The sequence below is a fragment of the Zootoca vivipara genome, chromosome 3 (genome assembly GCF_963506605.1).
Source record: "Zootoca vivipara chromosome 3, rZooViv1.1, whole genome shotgun sequence".
Taxonomy (NCBI): Eukaryota; Metazoa; Chordata; class Lepidosauria; order Squamata; family Lacertidae; genus Zootoca; species Zootoca vivipara.
In genome coordinates, this window is record NC_083278.1 from 80,488,263 (window position 1) to 80,508,152 (window position 19,890).

The 19,890-nt window shown below is 41.5% G+C and overlaps 1 protein-coding gene across 3 annotated transcripts in view; it reads right to left on the minus strand.

Moving 5' to 3' along the window:
• Positions 1-812: 812 nt before the first annotated feature.
• The window catches only part of RMDN2 (regulator of microtubule dynamics 2), a 32,284-nt gene continuing 13,206 nt past the window's right edge, over positions 813-19,890 (minus strand). Inside the window, exons 6-11 of one of the 3 annotated variants that reach the window (XM_035108271.2) lie at positions 16,194-16,269; positions 15,442-15,519; positions 10,720-10,818; positions 9,801-9,854; positions 9,621-9,701; positions 814-6,083 (exon numbers count right to left, since the gene is read on the minus strand). In XM_035108271.2, coding sequence (XP_034964162.2) covers positions 6,030-6,083; positions 9,621-9,701; positions 9,801-9,854; positions 10,720-10,818; positions 15,442-15,519; positions 16,194-16,269 — 442 coding nt within the window. In that variant the 3' untranslated portion in view covers positions 814-6,029. Of the gene's footprint in view, positions 6,084-9,620; positions 9,741-9,800; positions 9,855-10,719; positions 10,819-15,441; positions 15,520-16,193; positions 16,270-19,890 lie in introns of all 3 variants that reach the window. The other 2 variants (XM_035108273.2, XM_035108272.2) reach the window with 2 other exon arrangements.

Sequence of the window (19,890 nt, forward strand, 5' to 3'; positions counted from 1 at the left end):
TAAATGATGGTTTAATGGTGAACATACGTCTATCTGCTCACACGAACTCCTGCATGGCTTCTCCCTCTCCCCACCACCTTCCTGTGCAGCTCACTACTATAGCTTGTGGTGCATTCCAAACATGGACTGTGGTTTATTTCCAAAAAGAAAGATATTCAGTCAAACTATGAGTGGTAAACCAGAAATAAGCCAAAAACCTTTGTACAACACCATAAGAAATAGGCTGCATGGAGATCCACCAGGCAAGAATAGGGCACATTCACTTCTAAATGTGCAACCCAGGCCATTGTCTATTAGGAACTCTGATCCTCTGAAATATGCATTATTATTATTATTGATGCAATAACAGGCAGTGTAACTCTCCAACAGTTTGAGTTCACCCCAAAAGGCACACTCCTCCGTTGTCTCCCAAGACAAATGACAACAACAGATGCAACAGAGAGCAATGTGACCTCCCCCTTTTGTATCTTCTATTATTTTAGAGCAACTTTCAGGCTATTTCATGCATATTTGCCCCCTTCTGCCGTGCGTAATGAAGGGGACTGGCCAGCCTCAAGTGATCAATCAGGAATCCCTGAGGCTGAAATGAGCCAGCAAGTTGTTCATGACATTCCCACATGTTTCTGCTTTCAGCACTAATGGGAACCTTCTGTACTGCTGGCCCAGCGTTTCCTTCAATAGCAATTACCAGTGCAATCAGGACGAAAAATGCACAGCTACGCACAGGAACTCAAAAGCAGGCTTGACCCCTGGGACAATCTCGGCCTGCATTGACCAGAGTCAGTATGACTGAAGGTTTTTCAGCGTGAATATGTTTCTACAACTACAACTCTCTCTTCGTATAGCACTCCTAGAGTATGTGCACACAGCAGCTGGCAGTGCTAGTACAAAAATGGAAATACTGGGAGCAGTATCATAGTGGACAAGGTGTTTAGTGCCCTTTCCATAGTGGGGCTGCATTACCATATTGGTGCTAGTGTTCAAAATGCAAACAAACCTGCAAAGTTTAAATTACTAATCCGAAGTAGGAATCCCTTCAAAAAAAAGTACCCAACCTCTCCTATTTCAAATTTCTTCAGATTTGGCATTTAGTCCCTTGCAATCGCCACTACAAAAAAACTGAAAGCACCAGCCCTCTTTATTTTCCCAGTCTCAATAAGTATTATCTCGCAGCAAAGAGGGAAAATATCCCTTCCTCTGGATTTTATTGGATTCCAACTCCCGTCAACATCCAGACGGCCACAGGTTCCCTGCCCCTTTCCTACAGAGTGATTTTCACCCTTTCAATTTAGTCTAATCATCACAGACAAGCAACAATAAAACTTAAAAGCCTCATTATTACCCACCAGAACAGGGAGGGCCAGTCCACCAGTGTTCGCCTGGCAATTGGATTTGTTGGCACCTGGGAATGTGTACTTTTATCTGCATTATGCCTGTGCATTAGCCATACATTTAAAGCATGTTGCTTCCCCATGGAGAAAGCGGGAAGCTGTAGTTTGTTTAGAGGGTGTGAGGAATAAACTACAAATCCCAGGAATTTTCAGGGGAAAGAACGTATTTTAAATGCATGGAGGTGTACGCTTATCAAGATCAATAGGAACTATGTGACCATTGCAATGCGTAATAATATCAATAGTACCCACAGATCTCCCCTTGCTGGACCCTGCGGTATGAGTTACTTTGAGTGGTGATTTGGACAAAGCAGTAATGTTTAGGCATAAAATAAAAAGATGGCTAAATATCCCTAAGCTATAATATTTATTTCCATTAATAGAACACTGGCAAATGACATATGTGTAAGAAATGCATTTTGCCAAACCCATAAATGCTGTGTGTGAGCTGTTAACACATTCCTTTGTATGACTGACATGGTAGATTGCTTCCATATCATATGGTAGGAACTTTTTCTGCCAGGGGAGTATTAAAAAGCACAAAATGGGGTTTCTTCTGCAATTTATTGGAGTCTGCTTTCCATCATCGAGTGTAAATATTTCAAATGACAAGACCAGTTTCCTTAGAGAGTGATATTATGTTTCTCCTCTTCCTGATAATGGGAGTTTTAAACAGAGCCATTTATAGCCATTGTTTTACTATCTTTTAGCCTATGCAAGTTCCTAAGACAACTTCAGAACGTGTCACAAGAGGAGCTGTGCTAAAACAGCCTATGCAAATACCATGCAGCAAGAACTAGCCATTTATCCTATGATCAATAAAGTATAGTAAGCATTGTTAACACTCTACAAAATCCCCACATGTACTGTATAGCATCAGCTCCCTTGCATGACCCATGTGGTATAGGGAAATGGTCTAATTACAAAATAAACTGACCATATAAAGTAAACACGAAAGGGAAAAAGTAATGCAGACCCTTTACTTTTTAATATCCTCTATCTACCTATATCTATATATATACACACACACATGTGCACAAACGCACATAAACGTATGTGTAATCAGAGCACATAAGGATGTGAAAGTCAAGCAACCTTTGGGAATTATGGCTCTTCTTCCTGCCCCTGGGACTCTTTTGTGTCAGGTATAGCTTATTGATAAGCTTGTGGTCACTGCTGAGTGGTTTGCCTGTCTGCTTGGCATAAAAACCACGTACTAAGTCGCTCAAAACTTGGCTGGGTAGCTCACAAGTTTAAGATTACATTAGGTTTGGCAAGAAAGAGCAGGGAGGCAGCACAACTGTTTTCTGGGTGGCTCAGCAAATAAGTGGTTCAGATTATTTTGCTTCTAAGAGAAGGAGAGCGGTACAGCCTGCATATTAAACATGCATAAGTGAAATGGTGCTGGCTCGTTCCTTCCCTCCCCCTTTTTAGATTAGTTTTGTGGCTAAGCCATCATCCCTAGGAGGCAAAATCACACAGAAAGATGGCACAAAATGGATGCCAGAAGCTTCTGGAATGTATGGAAAATAATGCTTGCTAGCTTATTGTAGCAAGTCTCAATTAGCTGTGAAAACACGTAACATTATTGTGTTAGGCATAGAATATAACAGGGAACTATTTTCAGCATTATGTAAACATGAAACCTATCAGTGCCAGAATTGTTTGCGGCTTTGAGCAGTATTTGTAAAAAAGCAATCTGTTCTACTTTAGCAAGCTACATATGCAAATCGGCCCCAGCTATGACAGGCGAGTCAGCATTGGGAAAGGTGGACTTTCTCTACTTAGCGTTGTAATTTGATGTTGTGAACCGCCCTGAGATCTATGGATAAAAGCATGTTTTCCAGCGGCTGAATCATCACAGCTATCATTCACAGCACCCTCAAACTATAGTTCCCAGGATTGTTTGGGGGGGGGTAGGGATAGGGATGTGCGTACACAGTTTATTCAGCTAGAGAAAGAGATGAGACAGGAAGTGCATGTTCAAGAAAATATTCCATATTCTCCCTTTCTAAGCAGTCATCCCTCCAGAAGGTGACTGGGAGGAAGCAGAAACAGTAGACATGACACAAGCTTGGTTGATAAACCAAAGCAGAAGCAATCAATAGCAATGTGGATAAGAAGCAGAGTAGAGTGCTGAAGGGGGAAATGGGCCTTTAAAGCTATATTTTAAAGGTTTGGACATTCTGGAGTGTGCACAATTTTGTTGCAACACCACCTCCGCTATAGGAACACCACCACAGATGGGATAGTAAAAATTTACATCAGGACCATCTATTTCTCTTGAAAGATATCAAATATACAAATGCATTTATTTAGTAAGATAGTTGTTGCCTATGGAAGACAAAGTTTGATGCTGGGAAGTCTGAAAGGAATATCTAATCATAGATCCAAACAAGAATTGGTCAGATGCCCAGATTGCAACAAATTGCCTGTATTAAACTGTTTATATAAGTGGATTTGGGCAGGTGGAAACTGGGAAGGGGTGAGGACAACTGAAGCTTCACTGCTATGACTTGAAACTCTCCAGACTCTTTATGCTGCCCACGTTTCAGGTTCCTTCTCCAATACGCATAGACTTCACACCAGAAGCAGTGCCTTGAAGCAACTCACTTTGCCACTATGCATATAGAAATATACTACCACAGCAGGCAATTCCATCAAAACTCATTTAATATTTCAATTTCAGATGTTTCAAGAACAGCATAATGTGTAAATACATGATTTATAAAATATATTTCTATTTAAAATCCAGAGATTAAAATAACAGCCCCAAAGAGCAATTCTCCCACAACTTACATACTTTCCAAGAGAAGAAGAGTTTGGATTGGATATCCCGCTTTATCACTACCCGAAGGAGTCTCAAAGCGGCTAACAATCTCCTTTCCCCTCCTCCCCCACAACAGGCACCCTGTGAGGTGGGTGGGGCTGAGAGACTTAAGAGAAGTGTGACTAGCCCAAGGTCACCCAGCAGCTGCATGTGGAGGAGCGGAGACGTGAACCCGGTTCCCCAGATTATGAGTCTACCGCTCTTAACCACTACACCACACTGGCTACATAATTTTACCTTCCATGCCTGTGTAGGCAACGAAGACTAGCTTCCTAGTCACTCTCAGGACGATTAATGACCATCAAGAAATCCATTGCCAGCAGTGGATTTTATGTTTGGAGATTCCCAGCAAAGTCTTAAAAAAAACTAGTAGAGACAATTACTATAATTTGTTTAGAGAGACAAATGCATGATTTCCATGTTCCAATTTCCTTGGCGACATTCACCTAAGGGCCCCGATTCACAACTTATTCATTGCAAATTAAGTCTGTAAAAGGAATGAGGTGATCACGGATGTGTTCTGCTACAGAGAGCCCAAGAATATATGTTGCCAAGGAGGGGGAAAACACCAGTATTTAAACTAAAACCAACTCCAGAGTTAGCAGCACTTCAGCCCAGTCAAAACAGGGCAATGCCTGAGGCATATGGCAATGTTTTACTTCTCAGTAAACATTCACATGATTGGACTCCACTAGTGGACTGATAATTCTTTTACAGCATAACCAACAATATGTGCCCGAATGGGTGTCTAGTGTAAAGAAGTGTGTTAATGCAGGCATAAGATTCCTGCTGCACATGAGCAACTGCTACATTCTTAATGGGCTTGAAGTAATCCAGTCCAATGATTTTTTTCCCCTGGGGTTTCAGACTTCATTAGGGTTGGGGAAGAAATTAGATTCAGTTCACATTTAAAGGGGAACATACCTAAATTGCATTTTGTGGAACAACAGGAGAATCGAAACACAGCCATCCTTCAAAATTAGCAATTCTATTAATTTTGCAGTGCAGTTTTCCAACTGCACAATATATTACAAAAAAATGCATACGTTAGGAGAAAGTGTGCATAGAAATGAGTATTAGTTAACATAACATACATAAATGTATTGGGGAAAATTGCTTCCCAAAGTACCCATGCTAGTCAAAATTATGCATACAAAATTGTGTTTATGAGGAGAAATTCACACCAAAATGCTGGCAAACTCTCATGAGTATTTAAAACTGGAGGGGATCCTGCAGGGTGCTGCCACAATGTGGAGAACTGAATTTAAGACTGGAAAAATGAGAAACTTAGAAAACTGAAATTGACAGATCCATCCGCCCCTTGACTTTATTATTGGGATTTCCATCACCGGTTTGCACCGAGCAGTGGCTTTGTAGTAATAATGGAAAACGCTTCTGCTTGCACATGAGAGGCACATTATTTTTGCCTATCCCACCCGTATCCACTGCAGTGTTCCATACCCCCTCCCCCCCCACCTGCCTCCTCAAAAGCTTCTCCCGTGGGTTGGGAAACCCTCTGAAACATTATGGGATAGGCAGAGGACACAACAGTAGGTAACTGGTGAATCTGGGTGCATCATCTTGTGCGAGTGGAAGTGCTTTCCACCAGATCAAAGCCAGCCTTAGATACAACCCTTTAGTATCATCTCAGCCCTGTTTTCCCAAATTCTAAGCCTTCCATGGCTATAAACCCCACTGAACTCCACAAGACCCACATATGTGTGCTTTCAGAACTTGGATCTGGGTTCCCAGATGCCTTTCACAGTATCATTCAAAAACATAACTAAAAGTGCTTGTTGTTGTTTGGTTCACAGTCTCAGGGACGGAAGCAATGTTTCTAAATCTTCATCAGCCTCTTTATCCTAAAAGGAAAAAAAAGGACATTGCATATGAGGAACCACCCAGAGCTTCTATACCCATTGCCAATTTCTGCATCAAAACAAGGTATCATTTTCAGTGTTCATGGACTAGGAAAACACAACTAGTTCATTCTTCCTTTTAATCATTATGCAATAGCTAAGTAGAAAGCTGAACAAAGGGTGGGGGGGCTAACCTAATACAATGATTTTCCTTTCCAACTTCCTCCTGCATTGAAGTATTCATTACATTACATTCTAACAGATACTAATAAAGGTTTTCATCCTCTAGTCATCACCTTTTGGAAGACTTTAAGTGAACCCAGGCATTCCTGTGGCTTGAAGTTTGTGACTTACATTACCATCATTTCTAGGCTCTTCAAACACAGATATTTAAAAGTCAAATATAGTCTATTACAATAGTTATTATTATTTTGGATCGGTTTGCATTTTGATTTATTTGGTGTCACCCACAGTCACTGTTCTACAGTTGCAAAGCTCAGTTCATATGCACATGACCATTTCAAATGGAACCCTGTGGGTGCTACATCTCCAAGCAGCAAGTTATCTGTGTGATGTGGCTCCACAGCAGCATGAGGCACTTCTGACCACTGCAAATTTAGCGATGCTGTGGCTGAGGGCACCAGTATTGCACAGACACTTGCATGGAGCAGTTGCCTCTTGGTCTTTTGGAGCTGCCATAAATTGGTTCTATTTTAAGCAGTATCCTACACAGCCAGGTATATGCATGAATTAGTCTTCAGTTTTATGCAAGGTGTATTGGGCTTGATTCCCAGTCACTATACTCTGGGAATCACCAGTCCCAACCACCAGACTGATGGGACAAGGCAAACACGAAGAAAATTGGGAAAGGGTTTAGCCCTGCAATGTTGTTAGCACTCAGCAGGCACTGATATTTTGGGATCCATTGACAAAAGCTTCCTGGCCAACAGCAGATAAGATGGTAGGAACTGATCTCCCACAGAGAGTTCATTTCTAGCTCACAGCAAAAAAGATACACAGAAGAGGCAACGTGCTGTTTGATGCAAGTCTCCAGCAATTTGGTAGTTTCGTTATAAGAAGAAGAAGAAACAATGGAAAGAAATATTGATTACTTTTAACTCAATGTAAAACAAGAAGGGGAACAGAAGAAATAGGCCTGGTTCAGACGTCAACAGGATGTTCAAAACAACTGGATCAGATGTCATTGAACACTGAGGTATAAAACAAAAAATCTCCTCTGCAGCTGAGCAGAGAAGAAGAGGGAGTGTTCATGCCTATTGCTTATGTTCACACAAGTCATGGTTTGTTAGAGTAATCCCATTACATCTGAGAGTCAGTGACCCATAATGGCTAAGAATGCCAACTATTAGCCAGGAAACCGCTATCTGAAGCCTCACCTCCACTATGATATCATGAGATGGCCTTAGGTAAGCTACTTTCACTCATCCTTGGTCCTCCCATCCCCACTGCAATATGGGGAGATTAATACTGGCCTGCCTTACAAGAAGAACATTCTGCAACTGAAGGTTCACCACTGAGAAGACCACATTACAAGCCCTGGTAAGCTGGAGAGATAAAATGCAGAGCACCCTGCAATACACAGAAAAACCAGGCAACCCCTAGGAATTAACAACTCTGTGGACATAATAAAGTCTTGGAGAGTTTTGAAATGTGCCCTGTAGGATTAAAGTGCAGTATAACAGTTTAGGGCAAGTGTTAGGAAACCTCATAAGAATTCAATAGCAGAATAAGCCACTTGGGAAGGATATTTAATCTCAAGCTAGGCAGACAGTTGTCAAGGACCTTTTAGTTTGTCTTGGAGCATGAACTGGACTGGAGATCTGAGAAGACTTCAGAAATCTATCCAACTCCATAATTAATGTGTCCACAGCAAGCTTTCAACAACATTAAGACAACATAACCAGACCAAGAAATTATGTATCAGTGCCTTGAAAGATATTTATTGTACTCATTGCAAATCTTTGCCAAAATACTGTCAAGTAACAGGAAGAGATGCCAGACAATTTCCCCACCTGAACCTGCTTGCAGCAGTGGTCCCAAAGCTTGCACTACAGAATTCCACATTTCAAACTTATTGCGTAAGTAAATGAGATATAATTTATCTGAATCAAGTCTTCCCCCTCCCTGCAAAAAAAATACCACCCATCTTATATTTAAGTGCATTTGTAGCAAGCTTTGCATGGTGGGCCTCCGATGTTGGGCTTCGTAGCCTTAAGGAACGCTCCAGACTGCTTACTGAATTGCCTATGACAATTCTAATGCAGAACTTCAAAATCAGACAGTCACAACTCATCTGATCAGTGTGACTAACTGCACTGCATGCCGCCCAGTTCCTCATTAAAATAAGTGCCACTATTATGATAGTCCTCTGTTTAAACATAATTTCATCATATTAGATTTTACTCGATTTACCCAGTTTCCATGTGTTACTGCAATCAGTCACACTGGGGATGTCACAAGCCACCTTCTACTTTGGATGCAACTGCCATATTTCATAATGATTTGGGCCCAGGACTTCTCTCTTTTTTGTTTCTAACTGTTCCTCTAGAGCAGACATGTCAAACATGCGGCCCTCCAGATGTTTTGGACTACAATTCCCATCTTCCCCAACCACTGGTCCTGCTAGCTAGGGATCATGGGAGTTGTAGGCCAAAACATCTGGAGGGCCACATGTTTGACATGCCTGCTCTAGAGCAGTGTTTCCCAACCTTGTGCCTCCAGATGTTTTGGGACTACAACTCCCATCATCCCTAGCTAGCAAGACCAGTGGTCAGGAATGATGGGAGTTGTAGTCCCAAAACATCTGGAGGCACAAGGTTGGGAAACACTGCTCTAGAGCACTAGAGGAAGAGGAGGTTGGGGACTTGTGGTCCTCCAGATATAGTGGAACTACAACTGTAGCAGCACTTGACCACTGGCCATGCTGGCTGGGGCTGACAGAGTTTGGGAGTTAAATATTTAGATGGCCACAACCTTCCCATTCCTGCTCTACAGAAATAAAAGTACAACGTACCAGGAAGCTCTCCTCTGCAGGCACTCTTTAAGGTACATGAAAGCTGCAGAAGACAAGTACCACCCTACAGATCCTGCACTTCATCATCACGGCCAACAATAGCATGGGAAAGACCTTAATGATTCAGGCTGTGATACATGACAGTATCATAACATCCCTAGGTGACTGATGAGGCAGCAGAAACTGCTGCCAAACAAGGCACCCCCCCTTTTGTGGAATGCTCTCCCCAGGGAGGTTCACCTGGCACCTTCATTATATATCTTTAGGTGCCAGGTGAAAACGTTCTCTTCAACAAGGCCTTGGGCTGAATAATATTCTACAGCCTTTTAAATTTGCCTGTGGGAAGGGGGAGGTTACTGCTTTGTTGTTTTTTCTTTTAGCTATTTTTTTTTATAAAAAAAACCTTGTATTTTTATCTTGTGAACTGCCCTGAGATCTTATGATGAAGGGTGATATACAAGTCCAATAAATAAATAAATAACATTTAAATGGGCCTTCAGACGCACCTCTTTGGTGACTGACAGGATTGATGATGCAGTTTCACAGAACTTCAGCGCATTGGTCCTCTGGCCAAGATCTTTGTAGCACTGGACAGGAGAGAGGAGGGAAAACATCACACCAGGTACCTAAGTTAATAGAAATCACTGCATTATATTAAAGGAAGAGAGCAGACTAGTTTCACTTACCTTTGCCAAATAGACATAATTGTGTTTCGAATATCCAGGTTGTATTTCTTCAGCCTGACCAAGAGGAGAAAAAGATGAAGAACAGGACAGCAAGAACACCAAAGTCAACAGAATATTTATAATAAAGCACCAAGTTCCTCCTAGAAATGGTGGCACTGTTAGCCATGGACTTAGGCCTAGGGGCTACACCACTTGGTGATGGTAGTGGAATATCTGTCAGGCATGCAGCAATAGCAGGCCGGGGACAGGAAGATGCAGCACAGTAGGAAATGGTGAACCCAGCAGCTGAGGCTGCAACTGCTTGCCGTCACTAACTCAAAGTGTGTGGAACAAAGAATGGCAGGGAACTCAGCCACTGAGGTACCACATTTGGCATTGTGGGACCCATGGGGTCACAGACCCAGTGAGGGGGCACTTGAGGCAAATAAGTTAAATTAAAATGGCCCCAGTTTCAATGAGGTAGAGGGCCACAAGGCAGTTTGCAGCTCAAAAAGCAGGACCAGCGTGGCACTGGATGGATGGTCCTGCTCAGCTATTCCGGGCAGAACCTGCAAATTACAGCTTGCAACTTGCACAATACATCATGCCAGGTTTCTTTCAGTCAGGATCCTATTCACAAGCCAAAAGCTCTAACAAGTGCAATTTTCACATAATCAGCTCTCCATATGAAACTTAAGGTGTTTTACACTTTAAGCAGCCCAAATCCCAACAAACGCTGACACAGCAGATGAATTAAATTTAGTTCAGGCAGATGCGTGCAGTTATTCCTCTACAGATATCATTTCAGAAATCTTTGGCCTTTAGAAGAGCTTTGAATTTATAGCTGCCGAGAACAACTTGTTGAGCAAATTTCTTGAACACCAGCCACTTGGTAGGTGGGCTTTTGCAGAGAAACGAGGGAGTGGGAAATAGTATCTACCTTAAGAAAATTCTGCAAAGCTTCATGAATTGTTGAAGTTGGCGGAGTCCCAAAAAGAGCAGCAGCTACTTTTTTCTCAATCCAAGACAACTGAGCCACCTTTGGAAATAGCAGGAAGAAGGGGTGGAGAGAGTGTTGTTTCAGAGATGCTTTTAGGAAATGTAACAAAGTGTTGTTTTGCAAGTCAATTATCATAATAAGCTATCTTCAAGAAAAACAAATTAACCAACTCTGGGGGAAAAAGCTCCATACTGGATCTACTCAGTTGTACAACTGGTTTTTATGGGTGATATCCAACTAAACAGCATTGCTAGCACAAGAAGCTTTAGTTGTGCAATGGAACGTCTGCACCCTCTTCTCTCTCCAAACACCCACTAAATCTGTTCCAGGGGTTCCCCAACAGCCCCTGGTGCATGTTTATGGGGCACACAGCAGACATGTGGGAAGGGAAAAAGGTGGTTCTCTTGCACAGTTAAAAGTTCTTGCACTAGCAAACCTGTTCAGATGGATAGTGTCTACATTTTGCAAACCACTGAGAAGCTATCTTGGCATTCAGTGGCATATAAATAAATAAAATATTTTCACAAATAAGCAAGTGGCCATCACTGATGGCCACCATTGTATCTCAGGAAAAAAAACACTCCTGAGAAAAAAACGCTTTTATTTTTGGTCTAAAGGGGGGGGGGGAGGCAGGAATTTAAAACAACACCATGGCACACCAAAAACCCACATTTAAGGAGAAGTCCCAGTGAAGACAGTAGAATATGCGGCTTGGGACCCTTGCACCTACGGAATCGCCTCTCCTGGTATGCCCCGCGGAGGACCTTAAGGTCCACAAACAACAATATCCAGGAGATCCCGAGCCATAAAGTGGCTAGATTGGCCTCTACTAGGGCCAGGGCCTTTTCAGTATTGGCCCCAACTTGGTGGAACGCTCTTTCACAGGAGACCAGGGCCCTGCGGGATCTGTCATCTTTCCGCAGGGCCTGCAAGACGGAGCTGTTCCGCCTGGCCTTTGGGCTGGACTTAGTCTGACCCCTGTGTTTTCCTCCCTCATGGCTTGGATTTATGGGGTATTTGAAATGAGGCTGCATTTTAAATTTTAATTGTATTTTAATCTGTATTTTAATTAATTGCTTTTTATGTTTTATTGTGATTTTGTTGGTGTTAGCCGCCCTGAGCCCGGTTTTGACTGGGGAGGGCGGGGTATAAATAAATAAATAAATAAATAAATAAATAAATAAATTATTAATTCACATTGGTCAGCATGATATATTGTATGTATACAAACACACATATTCAAATTTCATCATAGGTGTGTCATTCAATTTTTTCATGTGTTAGTGCTTTCCTCCTGCCCCCAAACAAATTTTGTTAGTGGAATGACTTGCAAATATACTTCTAGGATGAAAACGATCATCATATAGGAAGTAGCAAGCACATAGCCCACTCTCAAAGCCTCTACCTACTTTCTTTCTTAAGGGAAATGTTACTGTCCTTTTTATTAAAAAACAACACCCACCCACCAAATAAACAGACACTTCAAACTTTAAACCTTTCCAGCAGTTTGGGGTGGGGTTTTTTTGTTTGCTTTTTGTTTTGGTAAGGCCAGTTGTGGACAAGCATTTGCTCTCTTGGAAGTGGAGGAACATTTGTGCATTAGCATCAGTTTCAGCTAATCCAGATGAAGCACATATGGCTTGACAGAAGAATAAAATGAGGGGAAATACTGCTTATATTGTAGCCTTATCAGCTACTAAGGGTCCTTTAAGTTGCGCCCAGGCAGGACACAGATAGTCAATAATGACACCGGGGTTGAATTCAGAGAAAGAATTTAATCCTTAAATTTAAGGGACTCTCGGTGATCCATGTTTCACGACAAGAGTAAAGAAACACAAGTTTGCAAAGATTCTTATACACTTCTTTTGGTCTCCTTCCCCCTCCTCTGTAAGAGTGTGCACGCACTCTGTCTGGTCCTTCTCGTGCTGACTCAACAAAGCCTTCAGCCTTCAGTAAGGTTAGTTTACGCATCAAGCTAGCAACTTCCCGCGTCAGGCTGGAAGCGCATCATCGCTGATAATAAGCCCCTCTTCCTCTCGTTCTGTCCTCCAGACAAGGTCAGCTCTTAGCCTTGATAGCAAGCTGTCTTGCTGTTACATTGCACTTTAGCACACAGAGAGGCAAAGAAAAAAAGCATTTTAAGCAAGTCATCCCAGGGATATGGGGGGGGGGGGGCTAAGCCATACACTCACAATTATACAATGCAGGCAATGCAAACTATAGGATCAGATCTAGCTCAATAACACAATTGGCAAATCTCTCTCCACAATATAATATTCACGTGGACCACCCAAATTCCAATATATATACACTCATAGTACTGTACGCTGATGGATCCCACACAAGGTTCAGCTGTGATGTCATAGGGCTTCTAATTTTTCCGTTGTGGAATTTATAATTAGCTCCTTAAAACCTGTGGCATGTGCTTAGAAGAATGAGATGTGTCTGGCACTATACAGGTTTCCTTACAAAATTTAATAAGAACCGATGTTGAGGGTTTCAGTTTCATTTCTGGCTGGCTTAGGGTTTGGTTTTCACTGCTCAATAAGCCTTCATACCCCAAAAAAGGAACTGCTTAGCTTGCCTCTAGTACCTTTCTATATAAAATCTCCAACAAAATTAAAGGAACACCAAAAATGTATTATGTCAATTGCATACAGGGCTTTGACTCTCTGTTCTAGCCCCTGTTAAAGGGAAATGTGTCCAGAAGAATTTCTAATACCTTTATAAATTAGATTTCTCAAATCAGGCCTTTTGGGGTTTTCATTATTAATACAATATTGCCAGCTAGAGAAAGTCTAGGAATATCCTTTTTTGCTCTTTAGAAAGAAATCCATTGTACAAAAAAAGCATCTTTTTTATATCAGAGTTGTACATGTTATTTATTTGTCACATTTGTATCCTCCAAGGAGCTCAGGGCAGGATTATACCATTTTATCCTCACAAGACTTCTGTGGAGGAAGCTTGGCTAAGAAATAATGTGACTCAAGGTCATCCAGTGAGCTTTGAGGGGATGCCAGTGAAAACTGTGATGGAACAAGTGATGTGCAAGCACACATTAAATTAGTCCACTACTACAAAGACCTGGATGCGACAATGGGGTTTACAGAAACCCCCCCCCCAAAAAAAATGCAAATTCCCAAGTAGTACAATTTTGTACTTGGCCTTAAAGTAGCCAAGACAATTTTCAAACTTTGGTCCTTTCTGGAAAATGCCTTATTATTACATTCTTTCCCCCCTATTAGGCTCAGTACAACCTAACCATACTTCAGAGAGGTAGGTTAAGCTAAGGGACAATTTGCCCAATGCCATCCCATAAACTCTATATATGTAAAGCGGGTATTTGCCCCCATCCAAACCAAACACCGTGATCATGGTGTCCTAATGAAAGCAAATGTATTGCAGCCCACACTGGTGTCTCTGAATCCGTTTATTCATAGCTGCACTGAATCAATTTTCTGCCTATGCAACTAACATAGTGTATGGAATTCTGCTTCCCTGAGTTTTAATTGATCCCAGATTTCATCTAATTCCTTGCTTCACATATAATTTTCTCTCTTGAGATATTCTGTCTAGATTACTTGATAAGAGTAAGATTATTATCTTCAGTGTTTTGGCTTCTTTCCAACTTGGATATGAAGTTCTCTTATCTTGGTTACCATTTCAGTCTCAAAGTAGGGTGATGTCCAAGGTAAAGTTAAATAACACGAAGCAGAGATGCTACTCATAAATTGCATGTTCTCTTTTGTGAAAAGAACAGGGAAGTCTGGCATATTTATGTCTTTATTACTAATGGATTTCAGGTCCAAGCAGAAGTATGCTTGGTGGATTTAAAACTTACAACCTTTTGGAAAAGATATGCAAACACTAAATATAGGTTTGAAGAAGAGAATACTTCTGCTCCTTTTTTGGGGGGGGGCGCTACTTTTTAGAAGTCTAAACCTCAGCCCTGCAGTCTAGTTTGGAGCTGGGGAAGGTGCAATGATCTTCCCAGTAGCTGCTCTGGGCTTTGAAAGCACTCAAAGCAGCTTAGAAACACAGTACGTACTCTGAAACTTCAAGTGGAGAGGTGAGCTAGGGCTCATCCACGTTCGTCAGAGGAAGACAGACATCTTCCCAGGGCAAGGAGGATGGTGGGGTCTTGGTCCCTTATTTGTCATCCTCATCATGCATCCTGCCCTTAAGCTTTGGAACCCCAGCTTCTTCTTCTTCCAGATCCAAGATATTGCCTCTTTAAGTGCATGTTTAGCACCTACTGCTTTGTGTTTTGTTTTGTTCTAGCAGTTGCAACTTGCCCCCTTGCATTTTCTTGGTTGCTTGGATTCTGCTGTTTTTATATCTTATTCAATTTTGTCCCTTTGAGAATTTTGAATTGAAAAGCAAATGATCAATCCTCCAAATAAAATAAAACAGATCACCTGCCACAGGCACACTTTACAAACTTCATTAGGATCGACTCAGAGCTCAGTGGCAGAACTTTGCATGCAGAAGAGTCTGGATTCTGCTGCCGCTCAGTGGAGAGCATACTAGGCATGGCTCTCTAACAGGAAGCTTCACACACTCAACTCCTCTTGGAAAACAAAAGTAAAATTGCTCAATGGTGCAATTTTAAGTAAGCTTCAGAGGGCTTCTGCTCATTAAAAGGACTTGAGGATCACTTACTTCATAGCACCATCTTCCAGTTAGATAATATAAAAGGGGGTCTTGTGGCTTAAGCTCAATAGCTTTGTCTAGATGCTCCTGTAAGAAAGAAGACCAAAATTAACTTACCTTTGCCCATTTTTAGCTGCCTGGCTATAGGCTCAGGTTCACAAAGCAGACCATTTCCCTTTTGTCCTAGCACTCTATGATTATTATAGTTGTCCAAAGTCATCTTTGTATCAAGAAGAAGCCTCAAACAAGCATTATCCAACACACATGGCCTATTAAGTCTAAAGTTTAGAATAGAACAACTAATGTCTTATCAATAACCAAGTAAGGGTGAAATACTGCTTTAATTAAAATCAGTAGCAGCCCTGCATTTAAACTCCATCAGCAGTGCAACAACAGACACAAGCAGACCTCAGAGTGTTAATGTAAACCAAAAGTAAATGAGGCTTTTTTATATATACAAACATATAATTATGCACTTCTTTCCCCATCTCATGCTGTTCTTTGGAAATTCAGACTTGGGAGCAGTACAAAAATTGAACGGCTGGTTCACAAAGTCATACTTAAATCTTTTTCAGTTTGAAAGCTACTTCATTATGTCTGGTAGGAGCATACAAAAATAATCTCATCTCCTCAGCATAATCCTGGCACTGAAGCATGTCCCCCAGGCAGTTACTTTTACTCTAAACACTGTCTTCAAAGCTGTCAGGAGGAAGTAATTTAATAATAGCAGCAGCAGCTTAACAAAGCTACCAAAAACATACCTTAAAGAGATAGCCATTCCTGATTTTGTTCTGCACACTTTCAAACTGAGACATGTAGCCACACATCATTGCAAACCTGAACAGGAAGCAGAAAGGAGGGAGAGAGAAATATCAAAACACTGATGATCATTTTAATCACAATAATGCCAGCCTGGCTGAGATCCTGTGAGGAAAACACAGAGGCAAAACCAGTTTAATGTGCTACAGCTACACAAATGCAGCTTGTAATCAAAACTGACTAAAACCCATCCATTTTTTTTAAGCAAAGCTGTAATGTTTAGTCTATTATTTCATTTAAGCGTTTTGATGGGCAAAAAGTACTAAAGAATTTTAAAGTAATTGTTCAATAATTTTCAGTACAAAAAATACAGGAGTGGTGTTTAATTTTAGAAGAGGCCTTCTTTCTCCTCTCTTACACAGGGCAGAATGTCTCTTCTAAAATAATGACTGCCGTGACTTGTAAGGGCATAATCTAAAAACAAAGAAGGGTTTCTTTATTGTTCAAAAGAATTGCTTTGTTCCTGTGCAATGCAATCTTAAGCATGTGGACTAGTCAGAAGTCAGTCCCATTAAGTTCAACAGGACTTACTGCTTGAGTGTCCTTTGGACCATAGCCTTAATCGATTAATCAATAACTTGTGAGTCAATGTGTAGATCCCGTATGCCAAGACAAAATCACTAGAAGTGTGGTGTATAAATTGTTCATCCTTATATTGTCAGTCCTGACCCTGATGGCTTTGAATCAGTTTTGACTCCAGCTGCTTTTATACACTATTCAAGGTTTATACCACAAGTGGCTTATGACAGCTGCAACAAGAGGAAGGACAACATCTTTCTCATCAGTATACCGTAGATAGAGAAGTGCATGGACAGAGCAACACAGATTTCAACTACTCTGTATTTTTCCTATAGAATAAATTCAGGGTATCCTAAAAGAGATGATTTACGATGCTATGGAAGATCTTTCAAAACTGGCCTTTCAAATAATAATAATCAAGAGTGTTGGCAGCCCTAAGCAGGAAAGATAAAGGAATTTCAACTACGGTAAGAAAAGGGTACTACAAACTTCAATTCCCATAATTTGCAGAAATGCAGGCAACATTTTCTCTCCAAAACCCCTTGGCTCATTAGGTGCTAATCAGATAAACTCAGCATACCATAGCTAAACGGATTGCAGCCAGAAAAGAAAACAATGAAATGCAAACAAGCTAATCCCAGGTTTTCACAGTATCTCCAAGTCTGTGCGTGACAAGGGAAGAAAGGTGCCGGGTTAAACTAGTTAAGGGTGATATTTTTACATGTAAAGGCCTCTCTAGACAAATAACAAGCTGCTTTTTTTTCTTAGTGCAAAAGTCACGCTAGTTGCAATCGTATCTGCACCCAATAAGAAAAGAGGGAGGGAGCCTTTGAAGGGGAGGTATACATTTGCTGCACATTCACATGCCCCCTTTTAAATAAAAAGCAAGTTCAAAGATATATGTAGCAGCATGGAAGAAGAAGCAAACTACATTTCCATTTCAGGGAAAGAAATTAGCCAGGGGAGCAGGTAGGAGAGGTGGAAGCTCAGGGAAGGGAGCCAAGAGAGTTTGGGAACAGAAGAGCAAAGAAACAGAAGAAAGGAACTGTGTTTAAAAAGGGAACATTACCGGAAGAGAAGATGGTAGCATTACTGGCATTTCTCACTTAATTTTTCATTTAAAGAGCTACATGATTTTTGCCGTTCTTCAGGGGCACAAACTTTAATTACGTAAAAAAGAAATTTTACCCTAAAAACACACACAGAGAGAAAATGACATGGCTGTAGCAAAGGGCCCTTCTGAGCATTAATGCTAGAAGTGATGTCACATAAATGTCTCTAGATGAGACCTGGTTTTTATTTATTTATTTTTTTTAACCACCCTTCTTTCCAAAGGAGCCCAGGGCGTTTCCTAGCACAATTCAAAGTGTTGGTGCTGACCTTTAAAGCCCTAAACGGCCTCGGTCCAGTATACCTGAAGGAGCGTCTCCACCCCCATAGATCATCCCGGACACTGAGGTCCAGCTTGTGAGGGCCTTCTGGTGGTTCCCTCGCTGCGAGAAGTGAGGTTACAGGCAACCAGGCAGTGGCCTGCCCTGTGGAACGCCCTCCCATCAGATGTCAAGGAAATAAACAACTATCTGACTTTTAAAAGACACCTGAAGGCAGCCCTGTTTAGAGAAGTTCTTAATGTTTGATGTTTTATCGTGTTTTTAATATTCTGCAGGGAGTCACCCAGAGCGGTTGGGAAAACCCAGCCTGATGGGTGGGATATAAATAATCGATTATTATTATTATTATTATTACTACTACTACTACAGGAAACTCTCACCTGCAGAGCATAGTGATCAATTGACGTATACCAGGGGTGAGATTATCCAACCTCACTTTTCACCCACTCCAGTATTTCACAACACTTCACAACCATTTGATGTGGCCAGTTAGAGGGCAAAAGGTCTGCACTATCAAGTTCTGACCCCTGATCTAGTGGTTCATAGCCTTAATGAATTGCTTCAGTTAGTAATTAGACTCATAGATTACATTAAGAACAGCATGACTTACTTCCAAGCACAGGATGCGTAGGTTCTGACTGTAATCCTCTAACCTTGCTGCAAGCAATAAGTAATAATTTTTTTAAAAAATGCAATTGAGCTATGGTAGAATGGCCTTACGAATAGCGGAGGAGAGGAGGCAAGCAAAATGCAAGGGAGATAGGGAAAGATACAGGAAACTGAATGCAGATTTCCAAAAAACAGCAAGGAGAGATAAGAGGGTCTTCTTAAATGAGCAATGCAAAGAAATAGAGGAAAACAATAGAATGGGGAAAACCAGAGATCTGTTCAAGAAAATTGGAGATATGAAAGGAACATTTCGTACAAAGATTACCATAATCAAGGACAAAAGTGGTAAGGACCTAACAGAAGCAGAAGACATCAAGAAGAGGTGGCAAGAATACACAGAGGAATTATACCAGAAAGATATGGAGGTCTCGTACACCCCAGGTAGTGTGGTTGCTGACCTTGAGCCAGACATCTTGGAGAGTGAAGTCAAATGGGCCTTAGAAAGCACTGCTAATAACAAAGCCAGTGGAAGTGATGATATTCCAGCTGAACTATTTAAAATTTTAAAAGATGATGCTGTTAAGGTGCTACACCCAATATGCCAGCAAGTTTGGAAAACTCAGCAATGGCCAGAGGATTGGAAAAGATCAGTCTACATCCCAATTCCAAAGAAGGGCAGTGCCAAAGAATGCTCCAACTACCGCACAATTGCGCTCATTTCACACGCTAGCAAGGTTACGCTTAAAATTCTACAAGGCAGGCTTAGGCAGTATGTGGAATTGATGCTTTTGAATTATGGTGCTGGAGGAGACTCTTGAGAGTCCCATGGACTGCTAGAAGATCAAACCTATCAATTCTTAAGGAAATCAGCCCTGAGTGCTCCCTGGAAGGACAGATCATGAAGCTGAGGCTCCAATACTTTGGCCACCTCATGAGAAGAGAAGAATCCTTGGAAAAGACCCTGATGTTGGGAAAGATTGAGGGCACTAGGAGAAGGGGACGACAGAGGACAAGATGGTTGGACAGTGTTCTCGAAGCTACGAACATGAGTTTGACCAAACTACGGGAGGCAGTGCAAGACAGGAGTGCCTGGCGTGCTATGGTCCATGGGGTCACGAAG